At 41.7% G+C, this 19,782-nt stretch overlaps 1 protein-coding gene across 1 annotated transcript; it reads left to right on the top strand.

Moving 5' to 3' along the window:
• Positions 1 to 589: 589 nt before the first annotated feature.
• On the top strand, positions 590 to 16,472 carry LOC113026559 (FYVE, RhoGEF and PH domain-containing protein 6-like). The gene is made up of 20 exons (XM_026175479.1): positions 590 to 993; positions 1,624 to 3,478; positions 6,475 to 6,613; positions 6,877 to 6,944; positions 8,217 to 8,247; positions 9,792 to 9,943; positions 10,421 to 10,577; positions 10,686 to 10,773; positions 11,305 to 11,355; positions 11,484 to 11,542; positions 11,634 to 11,705; positions 12,440 to 12,508; positions 12,791 to 12,874; positions 12,976 to 13,055; positions 13,229 to 13,331; positions 13,454 to 13,600; positions 13,694 to 13,882; positions 15,163 to 15,291; positions 15,384 to 15,523; positions 15,622 to 16,472. Exons 1-20 carry the CDS (start codon positions 981 to 983, stop codon positions 15,656 to 15,658), a joined length of 3,663 nt encoding a protein of 1,220 aa, XP_026031264.1. The 5' UTR covers positions 590 to 980; the 3' UTR covers positions 15,659 to 16,472.
• Positions 16,473 to 19,782: the final 3,310 nt, after the last annotated feature.

A 19,782-nucleotide genomic window follows, 5' to 3' on the forward strand; every position in this document is an offset into this window, starting at 1 on the left:
ATTAAGTCTTCACTTTCCCTTCTTTAAGATATGTAACCCCTCTGCAGGGACGGGAATCACACTGCATCATTCCAGCAACAGACCAAAACGCCCTCCCTTCCCTTGTCTTGTCACACACTCGATATTCCTCCATGAAATAAAACATGGATCAGGGGCAAGAGATCTGCCACAAGTTCCTGGATTCAGTGAGTTTCGACTTGGCCAAATAAACATGGCAAAAAGCAACAACTAATCCATTATTTATATTCAATCCTTCATATTATTCACCAAGTCAAGCTGTCAGTCATCTGACTTTCTTTGTGACTTCCTGTAAATAACTAAATGCAGAATCAACCTGCTGACACAAGGAGGGAACTGATGGGAAATATATATATATATTTTCAAGTATTTCTTCCTCTGCGTAAAATATGTGTTACAAAGGAGCTGCTGGCTTCCTGGCATAATTTTGGCTTCTTAGTCATACCATTAATAATAGAAAAGATGATGTAGGAGGAAAGATATGCGTGCATGGCACCTTGCAAAATTCCTGAGCAGTCATGAGCCAGCGTTAAATCTTACTACAAGTCAGTGTTTATTGTTTCCGCGTGGAGAAGAGATTTTACAGTGTGACAACTCATAATAATGCCAATTTGTGGAAGATTTGGATGCAAAGATTGACTCTGGCCGTCTGTGGCTCCTGGGGGGCCTCTAGTGGATCGTCCTCGGAAACAAAAAGGAAGCTCGCGGCTATTGGCTGGCTACATATCGCAGAACATCAACAGCCGGTGCGCCAGAGAGAAGAACTTGTTTGCGGCGGAATCACGTGTGCCGCTCGGGTTAAAATCAAAGAAAATGTCGATTATTTGACACATTATGAATCGACGATCTGAACTTTATCCGGATATGAAGGACTTTTGTCTTCACTGATTTATTTATTTATTTTTAATATAAGGACCGGAAAACAATAAAGAAAGAAAAACAGAAGCGAAGTGAGTGGAGCGATGATGAACTCAGGTAAGTTCCCCGTTCGATGACTTTTCTGGTTTATACGTGAACACGGTGAGCTTATAATGGCTAATCGGGAAATAGTAAATGCTCAGAGATGTACTTCTATACTGTAGTTCAGCATGTTTTTTCTTTCTATTCCTACACAGTATAAATCTCACCTGTTTAGGTTTAGCCTGCTCGGTAGTCATTTAAACAGCATAGCTCTAAATGAAGTTACATTTGATTATCTCGAGTTTTGTATTGATTTTGTTCGCAGTCAGCAGTTCAAACTGTGTCTTGTTGAACAGGGAAATATTTGAAAACAACGCCTTGAAAACCCTGCTTGTCAACAGGCTTGCCTTTTACTGCTTCTCCCACTCTTCATCTCCCACCTGCTAATCCCCCACTTTTGCGTGTTGACGCGAGCTATTAGTTGGAGTAATGTGCTGCTACATAGAGGGGCAAACATAAATCATGTGATATTTGAACCCTTGGAGAGGTTGTTTATGATGTATACCAAGGTTAGGATCAGCAGTGAAAGAAAACACAGTCATTACATTATAGTCAGGGTTACAGTCATTTAGATGTTGTTTTCCCTCAGAGGAAATAACTTTACCTCAAGTCCCAACTTCATATATTTCATTTCTCTATTCCCAGGCATGCATAAGCCACCTGTGGCCCCTAAACCAAAGCTGCCTTACTACGAAAGTCCACGGCAATCTCCTTTGATCCCTAGAAAAGGTGGCCTCTCGCAACCATCTCCTGGCACGCAGATGAAGGTGAAACCGGCACTAGCCCCCAAACCCTGCCCCTCTAAATTCAACACTCCTGTGGAAGAGAGGCAACCTGTCTGGACGAGCCCACGTCAGACATCTGCGTCGGATACCCCCCAGACTGTAGGTCGCCTTGCTTCCCAAAATGGACTGCCGCACGAGAGCAAAAGGCCTGACTGGGATTACGTTGTTCCTATTTGTCTGTGCAGCAGTGACAACTGCACGTGCGACCATTCTCAAGGCACCCGCAATCATAGCAGAGAGAAAATAAACAATGAATACTTCAGAACAACGAACGCCTCTCCCACCCATACTCACTATCAGTCTGTTCAAGACGAACATGCTATTTACCAAAATGTCACTGTAAATACTAATATTTCCCGTCCTAAGGTGGCTTTTCGGCCGACTTCTCCTCACAGAACGCGGGGTGATGAGGCAAATGATGGAATTCTTGACGGTGTACCTGGACAAGTACCAGAGGAAGATGCTCTCAGTGTGCCACGACCCAAACTAATCCCAGCTCCCCCTAGGAAGCCCAGTCCTATCCCTGTACCACAGAAACCCAGGCAAGCTGTTCAGGACCATAAGGAAAAGGGGGAGAAGGGGAAGGAAGAGTCTGTAAGCCAAGATGGCAGAGAAATAAACACCAAAAATGTGGCGGTGTCACCAGACAGGAAGGGCACATCATCACTGTCTGTCAGTGCACCTGAAAGTGAAAAGAAACTGCCAGCTTTTCCGTCAGTGAAAACTTGTCCCCCTCCAGCTGCTCCACCCAAGAAAAAACCTTTTCTGTCTGAGCTTGAAAAAGTACTGAGCTCGGCTCCTCAGGCAATTCCAAAGGACGTGAAAGGGGAACATCTCGATTGGGGCCGTGGCACTTATGAGATGGATTTCTCCGCTAAAAAGAATAATAAAAAGATTCAGAGGAAAGCAAAGGGTGATGAGGAGGAAGCTTGTGGCATTTTGCATAGTCAGCAGGCCCTCAGCCAGCCTGTTGCCACAGTGGAGAAAACTGGGATGGGTAAAGTACCTCCAAAGAAGCCCCAGAGAAAGAAGCTGCTGAATCAGAATAAGGGATCATCTGAGGAGAGAGCAGCAAGGGAGTTTGAAGGACACGGGAAAAAGAAGGAGCCGCCTCTGCCTTCCACTGACAAATCAAGCGGTAACCATCCAGCAGCTGAAGTTAATAGGCATTCTCGCTCCAGTGTGAGCAAAGCCAAGTCCTTCTCCGGCGCTGACATCATTCGCTCTAAAAAAGTACAGAAGACAATTTCTTTCCGGAAACAACCCTTGAAATTATCAAAGAGTAGGTTACCCAGGCAGACGGAAAAAGAAGACCAGTTCCCAGACTACACTCCCGATGATAATGAACTAAGTGTTGACAACGACGAAGACCTATGGCAGAACTATCCCGAACGTAAATTCTCCGCTCCATTTACTGAGTTTGAGCAAAATGTGGACGGAGAAAATGAAGGAGAAGTTGTCCCATTTGAGGACAGCCCTGTGTATGAGGAGATATCAGACTTCGCCAATGTGGAAAATTCAGGGCCATATCCTCAGGACCCCTACTCACAGCCTAAACCATGGCAGAGCTCAGTTTACACTGACCCACAGGGCTTATACTTACACCCTGACTCCTCGGAGAGCTCGGTGTATGATAATGAGGGCATTTATGAGGAGCAGGATCCATATATGTCCCTGGAGAAAGACCACCAACAGACACCAGCACTCTGTGACAGGTAGACCTGATGTACTCGACTACCTCTAAACCTGATTTATTTTTAACAGCACGTTCTTCATTGTGTCCTGAAATTTCTTTTAAACAACCATTCATCTGCAAAATATGTTTCTGATGACAGAGGGCGAAAAGGAAGAGCGCAGAGGGCCTTCGCATTGTTTGTTTTTCTAATTCCTGTCAGGGTAGTTTGACAGGTATGGTGTGCTTGCATAGCCTTGACACACTGACTTAAACTACACAAATTTAAAGTATAAACATGTTGTTATTATTACAGGCAGAGACAATCTTTAGCCTAGAAGGGAAGAATACATACTAGATCAATGCAATCCACATTTCTGTGGTTTAAGAAGCACTTTCACAGTGTCTTTGTGTTTGCAGCTCTGCGGTTATCTGGTGTTAGGAAGACGCTAAAACGACACCTGTTTCTCTTCTTAAAGGCTCAGTTCAATAGAGTGGAGGTGATAGAATTAAAAATCTGCTGCTTAAAGAGGAAACCTTTCATCAGAACTCAATATAAGACTTTATTTTTCATTTTACAATGATTATCCGTTATCAGTCCATTATCAGGGACTACAACATCTAGTCCTTTTACTGAATAGTTAGATTTGTTTGTTTTCAAACCAAAAACCTACAATCCCAACTATAACTACCTAATGCTAAAAACTATATATGTTTATAAAACTGTTAGTGATGTGTGCATTAGGGGAACAAAAGGAGTTTCTGGCCTTTGTTCACAAATGTGCGGGTGGTGACGTGCTTATGCTTCTCACAAAATTCCCGTCAGATTCATGAAGCGTGTCCACTGGCCAGTTTTGTTCTGTAGTGACTTAGAATAATCTGCAATCTGCATGCCATGATCAACACTAAGATGTAATGAAGAAAGTGATGATGGTGATGCATTAAGTTAGTACTAAATAAATAAGGGGTGAAGAAATGGAAACAGTAGTGTCAGAGGAGGAAGCCACAAAAACAGCAACACCTTTCAAAACTGTTTCAGATAATAGAGCTGATGATTAGTATTTTCCTGGAGACTAGGGTTTAAAAATCAGTCAAACAATAAACATAGAAAAGACTTTGCATGAACAGACCAGAACAAAATGAAGGAAGGAGCGTGCGATCTATCAGCTCAAGATTAAAAAAATAAAAAAAGGCACTACACTTACTGGAAAAACAAAACGAAAAACATCCTCCAGCATGCACGCGACATTGCCAACCATCATCTTATCATTCATTGAGAAGAAGTACCTGACCAGGATAAGATATACTTAAATAATCATAGTAACTGGAACATTTGTTCCAAATGTGTCATGTGTGAAGGACGAGTTTTGTTTGGTCTTTGTATTGGTTTGTTAAACTACTATATGTTGAGTCACTGTCTACTCTTGCTCCCATTTTCTTAACATTTAATCTAATTATTGTCCTCTGTCATTAATTTAATTCTATTAGTGTTTTATTTTGTTTCTGTCATTTTGGAAAACTGTAAATAATGGCTAATGAAAGTGTTACCGTGGCACGGTGTTGTGCTGGACAGCACTGTCATCTCATAACAAGCAGCTCCTGTGTTTGATCCACGGGCTGGCCGCTCTTTCTGTGTGGAGTTTGCATTTCCTCTCCAGGTACTCCGCCTTCCTGCCAGAGTCCAAAGACATGATCTTAGGCTATTTAGTGATTCTAAACTGGCTATAGATGTGAATGTGACTGTAAATGGCTTTCTTGCAATATTTTAGTGACTTGTCCAAACAATTGCCGTCTCCCCTCCACCTTCAATCCTAAATTGAATCAGTGGAAAACGGATGGGTGAAATATTTTTGATCATCAACATTATTAGTGGTAGTTGTAGTAAAGTTTTAAGATGTGCTTTCTATTATTTGTTCCTGAACATGTTCTAACTTTGTTTGCAGATTATGAACGAATTCAGCTGAGAAAATATCACAGATTTGTGCATTAAATCTGTTTATGTACAGATTTGTGTTTGCACTGTTAGATATTGCGCCGTTTCTGCAGATCTACATACATTCATCATAAGAAGCAGATCAGTGCTAAATAGATACGTTTTTACTTTTTTGCACTTTTGTTGAACTGACCCTTTTTTATTCTTTTCTGTTTTGTTTTTTTTAAATGTTTCTGAGTTTGCGTCTTCATTGGCTCCAGTTTTTAATTTTTTTTTTTTTTCCTGTGTGTATATTCCCTGAAGTAATCTTTGTAGTAATCCTGTTAGTAGGCAAAGAATTTCACATGTCTGGTTTTGAATGAGCAGTTTTGCAGAAGTCAGCTGGATAACAGGATTACAGTTTGTGTAACTGTACACGCTGCCTCCAACAGCTTAGCATGTCGCAGCGCTTTGGTTCAAACACTCACATGTTGGAAACACGTTGGCTCATAGCAGAGACCGCTCACTGCGAAGTACTACAGCGGTTGTAAAGGGGGCACAGACCCTTAGCTTTGTCTGCTTTCTTTCTTTGTAAGTTTTGTTCAGGGAGGTGCCTTCTGAGAATCCTCTGGGAATTGTGGCATTTTAGACATGCGGCGCATCTTTGGCACAATTTCCTGTTAGCTGTTCATGTGAAGTCCTGTTAAAACTGCTGACGATGACGGTGCCTTATTTCTGAGTTCTGTGAGCAGATGTAAAAAGATGCAGTAGGAGTAGGCTTGTGATTGTATTGATAATTAGATTTAACATTTAAAGGTGTCAAGTCTTCCCTTTCCTGTGTGCATTTCTATGACTTTTAATAATAAATGCTCCCATATAAGAAATTCTTGGGATTAAATGCTGAGGAGAGTTTTTTTTTTATATCAGAAATCTTCCTCATTCTTCTGAAATTCCCTTCCCCTCGCTCGTGTGCCATGTGTATTTTAAAGGTGTGTCAGCGCCTTTCAAATGCAGAATAAATGCCTTCAGATAGTTGTGTGTCAAGACTACCTGCCCTGTTTGTGTTTGTCGGTCCCTGTTTTGCTCTTTGACTAACACGTGTTTCTGACTTTTTTTTTTTTTTACAGAAGCTCCTTTGAAAAAGACATTGTTCTTGAGGTGCCGTTTGATGATGACTTTATCCAGACCACCTCAGAAGACGAAGGCGAGAATGACAGCAGCTCTGACTCAAGTAAAGGTGACCCTGAGCAGCCAGAGGAGAAAACGGTGAGGAGCAGAAGCTGTTAGATCCTGACAGGGTTTGCTCATTGCAGGAATTTCAAGGATGCAGGCAAAATAGTCCTGCAGGGGAGAACACGCCTTCCTTTAACAAGAAAAACAAAAACATTTATAGCATCATCCTCATGCTGTTTCTAATAGATTAATATATTATTATTGCATCTTGTACGTCTGCTGCGAGCAGTGTGTGTGCTACATTTACTGTACTGTTTTATTCAAACTGTACTGTTTTTATTGATTGTCTTCATCAGACGGCGAGTGAAAAGAAGAAAAACAAGATATTCAACATTGCACAAGAAATTATGACCTCTGAGAGTGTGTGAGTGTCCTTTTTTTCCCTCATTTGCATTTCTTGAACTCCACGTGTGCACATAGTCTAGGATAATTTTGCCCATACTTTGGGATGTCTGTCTCTCAGGTTTGTTGTGGGTTTTTGTAGATTAAAAGTTTCTCTTGGTGTTTGCAACATTAACTTACACACTGGGGGGAAAAGACTGGAGAAAAAGCCATTTAACTAAACATTTAATTGTTAAGAAGTGCAAATTCAACAGTACATCTCAGTTTTTCTACATGAAATATTAAAGAAAAAGTTCTAGTAGCTCATCATCCAGATCATCTGGTGTGTGTCTTGTATTGTTTAACTATATTATATGTTGGAATTAGTCGGACCTGCCTTGCAAGACTGCAGTTGGTCCCGAATGCTGCAGCTCGCCTTCTGATGCAAACTAAAAGATGTGAACGTATTTCCCGGTGCTTGCCTCTTTCCACTGACTCTCTTTTCACTTCAGAACTGATTTTAAAATGTTATTGTTGATTATAAAGCTATGAATGGACAGGCTCCCGGGTATTTGTTTGACCTCTTGCAGCCTTATGCGCCCTCTAAATCTCTTAGACCAAATGATCTTTTGCTTTTAGTCATACCAAGGTCGAGGCTGGTTCACAGAGGCGATCGAGCATTTGGCGTCGTAGCGCCTAAACTGTGGAATAATCTACCCCAACACACCAGGCAGGCTCCTACTGTCAATCAATTTAAATCTCATCTAAAAATACATTTGTATCCACTGGCTTTTAATACAGTATGAGAGGTACTTGGTGCTAATAATAAAAGTTACTTGGTACTAGTTATTTTGGATTTCTGTACAGCACTTTGGTCAGCGTTGCTTTTGTCATTAAATGTGCTATAAAAAAAAAAAAAAAAAAACTACTTTGGTGTAGTATGAATGGCAGTAGGGGAGGTCTTTCTCCATAGGGAAAGCTGTAAAACGTGAAAGTACAGTTAAATGATCAAAATCTATGAACTCCTTCACATTTTGCAAAGCCTTCCAGCGGGCCTGACTGGAATCTTTGTCAGGCTGATTCTGGCCCCTGGGCCATATGTTTGACACACTGGTCCACTTGCACCCAACAGATGGTAGAGTCTTGCAGAATCTGTGTATAATCGCCTGACTGGAAAAAAACAAAACAATTTCCATTCACCTTCATTGTAATGGGTAGACACACATATATGTCAAAACCTCACAAAACATGATGATGTATTGTTGTATGGAGGCAGCGATTGCGTAACCATTATAACTGTATTTTGTTTTTCCAGGTTTGTTGACGTCCTGAAGCTGCTTCATGTTGTGAGTACTTCCACATGTCACCTTTTAAACAAAAGCAACCACTGTGTTTGCCATGAAAAGAGCTGTGGGTATATATTTGAGCCAGTGCTGGTCTAGTGTCGGAGCCCACATTCTCCATATGTGTTTGATTTGATCCTCATAGAAGGGCAGAATAGACTTTTCTCCGTCCTTCTGGCAATAAAAGGTTCTTATTGTAACACTATACTTGCTCTGAATGATACACAGTCGCGTTGTTTTAACCGCTGCCAAAAAAATGATCTGATTCCTATGCTGTACTTCCCCTGCAGTGTTTGCTGTGCGACAAGAAGGGAAGAACAATATTTTTTATGTGTCGTCCAACCAGTCTAACCAAGTCTTTGCCAACCCACTCTTAGATTGGTGAAGTAAAGCACTCCCTATCTCTACGAGAATCTCCACATCTGCTTCTGTTTGTTTGTTGAGTCGCTTTTTCTTGACAGTTCATCATATCTGCTCAGGAAGAGGAGATGTGATAAATTCAGGAATTGCAGTGTTAAGTGTGAGGAAATTTGATCAGGGCTGGTACGTAAGATGTAGTAGCCTTGAGTGACGACTCCCATCTATGACTGTATAGCATACACGGGAAGCGCTCGAGTCTCCGTGGATTGCACATTTGTGAAGAACAGATCAGATGAAGTTCAAAGCAATGTTGAAGTGGCTTTCTATTTTACCCAGCTCTGTCAGGTACTCAAACGGACATCAGCACTCACCACAGCATGTGTATTCTATCTGATTTATCTGGTAATGCATATTCTTAGACGCTCTCGTTTTCGGGATCTAAATGCAGACAATAAAAGCTACTTTGATTTAGCTGCTTTGTTTGTCTAACCCATGTGTTATAATGGAAACGAGATAACCAAACTGGCCTTTTTCTCAACAAACGTCACACGTTTGTTACCGCTGACTGTCTGCAGCGTAGTCTCGTGAAACGTATATGCTTTTAATTTTTTTTTTTCTGCTACATCCTTCACCATGTGAGCCGCCTCCTACACTGTCAGCTGTTTTTTTTTTTTTGTTTTTTTTTTAAGTAGGAGGAAATCGCACGTTAACCACAGGAGCTCTCTGCTGGGTACATGGTCTGTTGGCAGTTTTATTTGCCATGTGTCGCTATAAACCACCAGAAAGCGAACCATAAATGGTACCCTCAGTGTTTGCTGCTCTGTATTTATTATTTCTTTGGTCCTGATTTTATTTTATAAGAATGACAGTGCGTCTTTTGTCCTGTCTTGCCCCTTTAACCCCTAACCGGTCACAGAGGATGGCCGCCTCTCCCTGAGCCTGGTTCTGCCGGAGTTTTCCAGTTAAAAGGGAGTTTTTCTTTCCCACTGCCACCAAGTGCTTCCTCATATGGGGTCATTTTATTTTTGGGGTTTTCTCTGTGTTATTGTAGGGTCTTTACTTTGCAACATAAAGTGCCTTTAGGCAGCTGTTGTGATTTAGCACTATGCAAATAAAACAGAATTTAATTGTCTTTTAAGAATGCACTTAAGCTGTGTCCATCTGACTTTTTATCTGTCTATCAACAGGACTTCCGTGATGCAGTGTCTAAAGCCTCTCGCCAGAGTGGGAAGCCTGTGATTGAGGACCGTCTTCTAAACCAGATACTGTACTCCCTCCCACAGCTCTACGAACTCAACCAAAACCTCCTCTCCGAACTGAGACAAAGAATAGCTAAATGGTATAACAAAGTTTTTTATTTATTTATTTTTTTTACTGAGAGCTTTACATGTGCTCTTGTTGCCGATTGGGAGCTAAACCATGCAGTAATAACTGATAGTCTTCAGAGGAAGAGGGATGTTTTTATGTTTTAACTCCATACTAATGCCCACGGTCTTAAATCAAGTCACGATACCTATGTGGTGCCGTTAGTGCCTGTTGAAAGTGTGGTTAGTCGGGTAAAGAGGAAACTCAGAACATTGGTGATTTTTTTTCTGTTCATGATCCACAAGGAAGTATTCAAGCTCTGGGTAAGAATATATATTTTCACATGTTTTTGATTATTCATTTACTCTATAGGAGAAAAAATAGATACTATAAAACAAAAGTATGGACCAAAGTAAGCCCCCCCCCCCCCCCCCCCCCCCCCCCCACCTAATCACATAGATGGATCGAGGAACTGACCAGTGTTTTTCTTTTCGCTCTGTTTTGTTTACAGGAACGAGAATCCCCAGGTAGCAGACATTTTCCTGAAACAGGGGCCCTATCTGAAGATGTACTCGACATACATTCGTGAGTTTGACAGGAATGTGGTTCTCCTGGATGAGCAGACTAAGAAGAATCCAGCATTTGGCGCAGTAGTACGGGAATTTGAGGTAATGGTGCTCAACCTGTTCTGCGTGTAAGTGTCTTTGCTCCCTTTTTCAAAAACAAAACAAAAACCATTAAATGTTGATTTGGTTTTGTTCTCTTTTTTTGTTAAGGCTAGTCCACGCTGCGCCAGCTTGGCTCTGAAGCATTACCTGTTAAAACCTGTACAGAGGATTCCTCAGTACCAGCTGCTACTCACAGGTAAACCTGTAAATAAAGAGTCATTGAAATAGATCTTTTATGTTTCTTATTTAATACTTAAAGGTGAGTTTAACTTAAGTACAAACTCAGCTCACTGTTGTAGTTTTGGACTCCTAAACTGTACACGTTGGCGCAGCCTTTGATGTCTCATCTCAGGCATCATGCTGCCCTCTGGTGCTTATTATGAAAATCTTTTGTGCTCCTTCTTGACTCCTTGTATAATAAGGCTTTTGAAGTAGGGTCCGAATCAGATTTGGTGACATAACATAAGCTTCAACAAGAGTGAGCTTGTGGATTCACGAGTCTGGTTAATCGGTCAGTGCCAACATATGATGAATGTTTCCCACGTCACTCTTGTATAGCTGCGTTACGTAAACACCTGAAGACCTTTTCATCCAGGATTTAAGTTCTGAATCATTCCAGGAATTGGATATAGAGACTGAGCCCTTAACACCCATTTGCGTACTTATTGATCACTTGTTGTGGTTACACTGTTGATAGCAAAACTTAAATGTTTTTATTTTGTTTTAGATTATCTAAAAAACCTGCCTGAAGATGCAGACGACTACAAAGACACAGAAGGTAACGACATAACCTTTATTTTATTAATTTCTTTAAACCTGCAGATCCGTAAATATTCTTGATGGTGTTAGTGGAATGGAAATATTTCATGTCATGTGTGTGACAATTACAAATTTGTGTCCATTCAGCTGCCCTTGCTATAGTGAAAGAGGTGGCCAGTCATGCAAATGACTTCATGAAACAAGGGGTGAGAGCAAAATAGAAATTTCATGATAAGCAATCACATGGTAAATCCCTAATACACGTTACTTACACATTCCACTCGTTTTTTTTCTCAGGATATCTTCCAGAGTTTGATCCGTGTCCAGTGCCGTCTGATTGGCAACCATGAGATTGTCCAGCCTGGCCGGGTGAGGTCATAAAGCTTTTGTAAGATTTTGTACGTACACAGGCAATGTCAATGTAGGACAAGCAAAGGTTGTGCTAACACGGATGATGTCTCTCTGATTCTAATGTCCCAGTGAGCCATCACGCTTTTCCAGCATGAAGGACTCTGGGAAAAACTGAAGCAGCTAAACTGGTTTCCCGTTAGGCGATACATACTGTACTCAAGCAGGTGTAACCACCAGAGTCTGGTTTATTTGACTATGCTTGGGCATATTTAACTGAGTTGTTCCACTTGGTGAGAAAGTGGGAACGCAATGTTTCCTCAGTTGAGATTAACAATATGTTTTGCAAGAGTTTCCTGGGCTGACGTAGGCAGCGTTAACGTAGCATGTTATTTATTGATGGGCGAAACTGAAGCTCCCACACAAGCACTGGGACACCATGAAAACAGCACACGGGAGTGTGCCTGAGTCCAGGATGTTCTTGCTAACCACTGAGCCACCATGCTGCCACGTGATTATTAAGGCGGGCTGCTAATATTGACCTTCTCTAGGCCATCAATTGGAGAAAATAATGAACTTCAAGCTCTGCAAAGTACTTTTCTTCACATGTTGCACGAAGAAGTTCTGGATAAAGAAAAGGCAGTGAGAAGAGTGATAAAGTAAAATATGGGGAGGGATATTTTTTGCTAATTTACACTTTTGTGATTTCTCTCTCCCCCCCCCCCCCCCCCCTTTTTTTTTTTTTTTTTTCCCAGATATACCTTAAAGAGGGGATCTTGATGAAGCTGTCGAGGAAAGTTATGCAGCCCAGAATGTTCTTCCTGGTATAGTCGATATTTCCTTTTATGCTTTCATAACCAAATCACAATCGAACAGCAGTGTTTCTGTCATGTGCCTCCACTCATGGTTCCCTTCCTAGTAAAACATGTGGTCATACATTCTGTTGAGCTGATATAAGGAACTTGGCTTGATTAATAGATTTAGCTTCCATGGTGCTCAGATTTTTGTTTGATATTTTCCCCACATTTTTATGATCTTATTACTGGTGTATTTGAGACTCGATGGTCATGACAGAATGAAAATGTTTCATGTCATTTTCCATTTAGTTTAACGACATGTTGCTGTACACCAAACCCGTTCAGTCAGGCCAGTACATGTTCAAAAACACGCTGCCCCTCAGAGGAATGAAGGTGAGAACTCATTCTTATTCTGTTTGTCAATTTTCACATTTTCTCACATCACGAGATCATCTTTATCCTGGCATCACGGCTCACAGTGAAAATAATTACAGGTTAGCAAACCGAGTCAAGAGGCCTATCAGAACGAGCTGAACATCGTGAGCGTGGAGCGCTCTTTCATTCTCTCCGCGAGGTAATGATCAGAAATGAAAGAGGCCTTTGTAATTTAAGATGGTGTGTTGTTGTTGTTGTTGTTGTTATTACATTTTATTTCATTAGTGTATGTTCTTCTTTTTTGTTTTTCTTGAATCTATTTTGGGGGTTTTTTGTTTTTTTTTACATATGCTCTGTTTTCTCTTTCTGTAGCTCGGCCGAGGAACAGGACGAATGGCTTGAAACGATTTCCACAGCGATCAGTGAACACATCAAGAAGACGAGCAGCTTTACCCCTGGCAAGCCTCGAGATGTGGTAAGATCACTTAAAAAAGTACATCTCCGGCTGTTGCAATATGTGAGCAACATTTAACATTGTATGAGCAGCCACTGAAACTCCTGTGTGCCTTCATTTTTTTTCGTACCACTCATATTCAGCTGGATGGCACTGATGTTGGCGATGGTGCTCCTTTGGGATCCAAAGCCCCCATATGGATCCCTGACAAGCGGGCCTCCATGTGTATGGTCTGCACCTCCAAGTTCACCCAAACGTGGAGGAGACATCACTGCCGTGCGTGCGGAAAGGTGAGGCATCAGTTGTACAACATGCTTACTGTCCAGAATGAGGGAGAGATGGAAGGGCAAAAAAAGTAAAACTTGTGCTTTATTCTTCCACAGGTTGTGTGCCAATCTTGCTCCTCCAATGAATTCCCTCTCGAATATAAAAAGAACAAGTTTACTCGAGTGTGTGACCAGTGTTTCCAAGTTCTTTTGGAGCAGAAAGGCGAACAGACCCATCAACTTGGAAAAAGAACTGCGTTTACTTTCCACAAAAAGCAGAAGTTGATACCCGCAACCCTCAAAGAGGTAGTTCATATGTCGCCCTCATCTGTATACACTTTCCATTACAACCTTATTACTGCAGTAGTTTATTTATTATTCACAATAGAACAATAGAAAAAATTTTGGACTGCTGGACTTTCAAGAGAGGGATGTTGTCCCATTTTTGTCTGATATAGGATTCTAACTGCTGAACAGTCCTGGGTCTTCTTTAACGTATTTATTGTTTTATGGTGCTTGAAATGTTTTCAGTAGGGGACTGTTGATGTATGCAGTTTAGCATTTTCTTGCTGAAGTATACAAGGTCTTCACTGAAAAAGATTTCATCTGTATGGGACCATATATTGCTTTTAATACCTCTAAGCATTAATAACGGCTTTTCAGATATGCAAGCTGCAAATTCCATAAGCTCTTGTGCGACCCCCCCCAAACCATCAGAGATCCAGGCTTTTGTACTGAATGCTAATAAGGCAGGGGTGTCCAACTCCAGGCCTCGAGGGCTGGTGTCCTGCAGGTTTTAGATGTGTTCTTGATCCAACTCAGCTGATTTAAAATTACCTCCTCATAAAGTTCATAAAACCTGCAGGACACCGGCACTCGAGGCCTGGAGTTGCCTACCCCTGGACTAAGGGAAAGCAGAAAACTGTTCCGTGGACCCCACCAGAGGACCAGAAGACCCCTTATTGCAGGGGTGCCCAACTCCAGGCCTCAAGGGCCGGTGTCCTGCAGGTTTTAGATATCACCCTGGGTCAACACACCTGAATCAAAAGATTAGTTCATTACCAGGCCTCTGGAGAACTTCAGGACATGTTGAGGAGGTAATTTAGCCATTTGAATCAGCTGTGTTGGATCAAAGACACCTAAAACCTGCAGGACACCGGCACTCGAGGCCTGGAGTTGGACACCCCTGCCTCAGTCCATTTTAAATGAGTTTTGGTCCAGAGAAGATGGCAGTGATTCTAGCTCATGTTCACATATGGCTTCTTCTTTGCATGATATATTTCTCCAGAATCTCTGAATCTTTTGAAGACTTTATGTATCCAGGTTAATTAGTTATAGAAAGTTCTTTCCAGCCTTTATTTCCCCCTGTTCCAACTTTTTGAGAAGTTTTGCTGCCATCAAATTTAAAATGAGTTAATATTTTTCATTAAATAGTAAAATTTCTAAACATTTAATGTTTTCAATTCTTGTTATAAAAATTTGGATTTAGAAGATTTGCATTCTGTTTATATTTACATTTTACAGTGTCCCAACTTGGCTTCATATAATGTTCAGAAAACTCATCAGACTGCTTTTACTTTGTAAAGGTGACGGCCAGCACAGACGACTCCTCTATGAGTGGGTACCTGCAGGTGTCCAAGGTGGCTAAAAAGCACGGGAAGAGGTTATGGTTCGTCATTAAAGACAAGGTCCTGTACAAATACGCAGCAAGTGAGGTAAAGTCTTCTACTTGTATTAATAAAAGCTCAGTATGGCAGTTGGAACAAAGAGAATTATTGCAACGTTTGTTTTTCATTTCTTCATGCAGGACGTGGCAGCTTTGGAGAGTCTGCCCCTGCTGGGATTTGTTGTAAAAGCTGATTCCTCACAGACGTCGCAGTTCAAACTCTACCACAAAAACAAAGTTTACTACATTTTTAAAGCTGACAGCCCAGAGACTGCCCAAAAGTACTGTAGAGAGAGATGCTATTTATTATTGTATATAGTGACAATATTAATAATATTAAAATATTGTAATAATATTTTCTTTTTTCTTTTTTTAACAGATGGATCACGTCTTTTAAAGAGGCTGCTGTGCTTTAATATCTGCTGTGTGAAGCTGCTGGCTGTGCTTGCCTCGGCTGAAACTGTTTTACCTCAGTGCTCCCAGAAATCTGTAAACAGCATCTGGAGTCACCAGTTTTGTGCGTTTTGTTTTTATTGATTTTATTGTAATTACTGTAACTACTTTTTACATTGTTTTTAGAGCTCTCTTGTGGAGATGGGATTTACCCATTTTTATTTTTGCACAGTCACATGAATCTTTTCCACATGCATTTAAAAAGTTTAGGCTTCAATGTCAGAAATCCATTTTTAGACTTTAATTTTGGGTTATGCTTTTAATGCAATTGTCTAATGTCGTGCTTGGATTGCCATAGCACAGATTTGGTGAAAAAGAGAATTATCCATTAGTTACTGTGGACACGGCTGCTGTCATAACATGTGAACACACGTCTATCCAGCAGATTCCTAAATAAATTATGTGGGTATTTCTTGTGGTTTGAGAATGCTTTTTTTTTTTTTTTTTTTTTTTTTTTTTTTTCACACTTCATAAGTTACCATAGAGCACGTTCAGAGCAATGTTAAAACAATGTTCACTTCCTGCTTGGGTAAGAAATGTTTACTTTATCTTCTTAGACTGGAGTCTGCAATCTAAAGTCTCAATGATGTATTGGTGGAGAATTCACTGTTCAAACTGTCCCATAATGGGTTCTGCACCTAAGTCAATCAAATGGCTTCATATGATTATACCCTAAATATATATCTGTGTAAATAGAAGTGATTGTAATTAGATTGACAAGAAATTAATTTTTACTGCTCAAATTCTGTCATTGTAATAAATCTTTATTTTCATGTGTTTATTGTTGTTGTATGTATGTTTGCTGAAATTATTCTTTTCCAACGTTAACGCTATACTTTACACCCAAATCACTTTTACTTTAAATGCTGCAAATTGACTGTACAGTTTAGTCACTTATATAAGTCCTCATGATGGATCTTAAAGGTTTATACTAGGGGTGCAACGATATTCGTATCGATATTGAACCGTTCGATACAGTGCTTTCGGTTCGGTACGCATATGTATGAACAATACAAAATTTGTAATTTATTTTATCAACTTTCCTTCTGACGATGCTGTCTGTGTTGAGCGCTCAGTGGATCTGCGCTCGACAGTGCAGCCTAGGCGGAGTAGTCGAACGCAGATTCACTGAGCGCTCAACACAGACAGCATCGTCAGAAGGAAGAGCGCAGGGCAAGCTAGCGAGACAGAAGTTAAGCTCTCCTTGCAACATGGCAAATTGAACCTCCCCCACCCTCATTCAGATCTGGGGCCCGTTCTTCGTACGTCGCTTACTACATCCAAGATCAAATGACACATCCAAGATCAAATCATCGCGCTAACTCTGAGCTCGCTATTCCGGTTCCCCGAACACACCTGTTGTTGACAATTAGTATAGCTGGATGAAGTAATGTGAGATCACTGGGTGGCCCAACAGGGGCTACGCATCGATAGTAGAAACATTGATCGGCAACCCTTTGATTGGTCGGCGAAAATGTCGAAGGAGCGCGCTCGGTATTCTTCGGCAGCAGAGCAAGAACTCTTGAGTGAGGGATTTTAGGAGTTTCAGAGTCTAATTAAAACGCAAGGGAACACTGCAAAGGCTGCAAAAGCAAGGAGAGAGGGCTGGCAGAAAGTTGCTGACAAATTAAACTCGTAAGTAATTTAATAATAACAATAATAATGGAGTGGATCTATATAGCGCTTTTCAAGGCACCCAAAGCGTTTTACAATGCCACTATTCAGTCACTCTCACATTCACACACTGGTGGAGGCAGCTACGGTTGTAGCCACAGCTGCCCTGGGACAGACTGACAGAAGCCAGGCTGCCATATCGCGCCATCGGCCCCTCTGGCCAACACCAGTAGGTGGTAGGGTAGATTTATCATATCACACTATATTATCCAATATTATATTACATTATATTATATTATAATATGTTATATTATATCCCCTTTCACATTAGAGCCACAACAGGACCCACTAGAACATGGGAACAAGTAAAAGTGAAATATAAGAATATTCTACAGAATGGTAATATTTATCACTTATATTGCTTTTCGTCTCTTGGACAGAGACCCTGAAATAATCTGTTTGTTTGTTTATAACAGCAACCAAGAAAAGGGGCAGCGCAAAAAAAGACAGGTGGTGGTCCTGCACCCCCTCGTCAACAAGTTGGTTAAGTGAATAATACCCTCACGGGAAAATCGATATCTCTCTATGAGCACACTGTCGCGCTGAGCTAAAGGATCCTGTCTGTCCCGCAATATACGCTGGATTCTGAGGACTCTCCTTATCAATCTTGCACCTTCCGCAATGGGTGGCTCGCGTATACGGACAGGACATGGCTGCGACAGGCTTCCCAAATCCACCTTCGCTTTTATAGCCGTGGTCTCCCATCTTGATTACACGAAGTAATTTGCAATTACTACTCTGAAATCTGAATTACATCTGTAATAATCACATACATGTAATAGAATGTTAATAGTACATTTCCCTTTTTTAGGAAATGACCTGTATGTATCTGTGTGACATCAATAAAAGGATCAAGTGCTGCATTATCTTTAGTTACATTGATGTTATTTATTTATGGTACAACAGTGGTAAAATATCGCTGTTGCTTTCGTATACATGAAGCGGAAATACCTGAGTGGCCGCGATCTAATCCTGTTTACATAAAGTAAACCTGCTCCCGAGCAGGTTTACGCTTACGGCTCTGTTGCTATGACAGCAAGTCCCGGATGGGCTTCGAAGAACCGAACGATCCAGGATCACGCGAAATCGTCAACAGTCAAATCCGGCTAACTTACTTAGCGAGGTACGAAGAACGGGCCCCTGGCGTTTAGAATTATTTTGGTTTTCATGTGAGGTATGACCCTGAAGGTAAGCCCGTCATGGACTAAAGTAAAACAGTATGTTGGATGTGTCAGCAATGCTCAATTACATGGGTGGGAACTAGTGTGTTAGCGCAGTTAGCTCGTTAACGTGTTGGCCGTCTAGCCCCACGCAAGGGCGATCAGGGGTAGCTCGTTAACGGAGATTTGCCGTGTTGTGGCGTTAACGTCATTTCAACGAGATTAACGCTGACAGCACTAGTGGGAACACAACGAATATGACTGCGCGTTTACGCCGACATCATCCTAGTGCAAAGACAAGTGGAAGCAGACAAAAACAACAAGCATGCATGCTACAAACTTTACTCGAGTCATTTAGACAGCCGTTAGCACATGATTCTCCTTATGGGGACCTGATATGTTTAATATTGTGGCGAGCTCAGACAAGGTGGAGACGGAGGTGTCGTTTGGTCTTGCTTCCCGTGAGCTAGCCAGGGAGCACAGCCATTTATTGACATTTGCAGAAGAACACTGCCGCTAGCTAACTGCTCAGTGCGGCAACCGCACAGCAACAACAACACACAGGGCGCCCTCTGACCCCGGAAGGACACACCGTCGCAGCGAGAGGGCGTCACCCATCACTATGGCAACATAAACAAAACATAACTGTACAAACAGAACCCCGAACAGCCCTGACCCGCTACATAGCCCCCACCTATGGGGTCAGTCGTCCCCGACGACCCCATTACCCCATACAAAGTCCTGCAAATGTCCAGGTGCCGTCTTTTGGCGCACCGGCCGGTCAAGACCCGCGGGGGAAAAGTCACTCGGGTCAGAACATGGGGTGCCACCATCATCCCACTTCTGACACCAATGTGGCGAGCTTAGACAAGGAGGAGACGGAGGTGTCGTTTGGTCTTGCTTCCCGTGAGCTAGCCAGGGAGCACAGCCGTTTATTGATGTTGGATTGTGTGTCCACAGGTGTTTGTACTTTGCGTCGTAATAAAATGACGGTAAAAGGCTCCGCCCACTTCCTATCCATGTCTTACCATGCAACGACTCTGTGAATGGACTGGAGAAGTGTAGTGGTAGAGTCCTCCGTCAGGAATGAGATATGTGTGTCGACTTTTTATTCTCCCTTAAAATTATTATGCCATAACGCTGCACAGAGCAGCTCTGCTAACAATTGACATCTGCAGAAGAACACTGCCGCTAGCTAACTGCTCAGCGCGGCAACAGCACAGCAACAACAACACACAGGGCGCCCTCTGACC

This window comes from Astatotilapia calliptera, chromosome 7, assembly GCF_900246225.1.
Source record: "Astatotilapia calliptera chromosome 7, fAstCal1.2, whole genome shotgun sequence".
Classification (NCBI taxonomy): Eukaryota; Metazoa; Chordata; class Actinopteri; order Cichliformes; family Cichlidae; genus Astatotilapia; species Astatotilapia calliptera.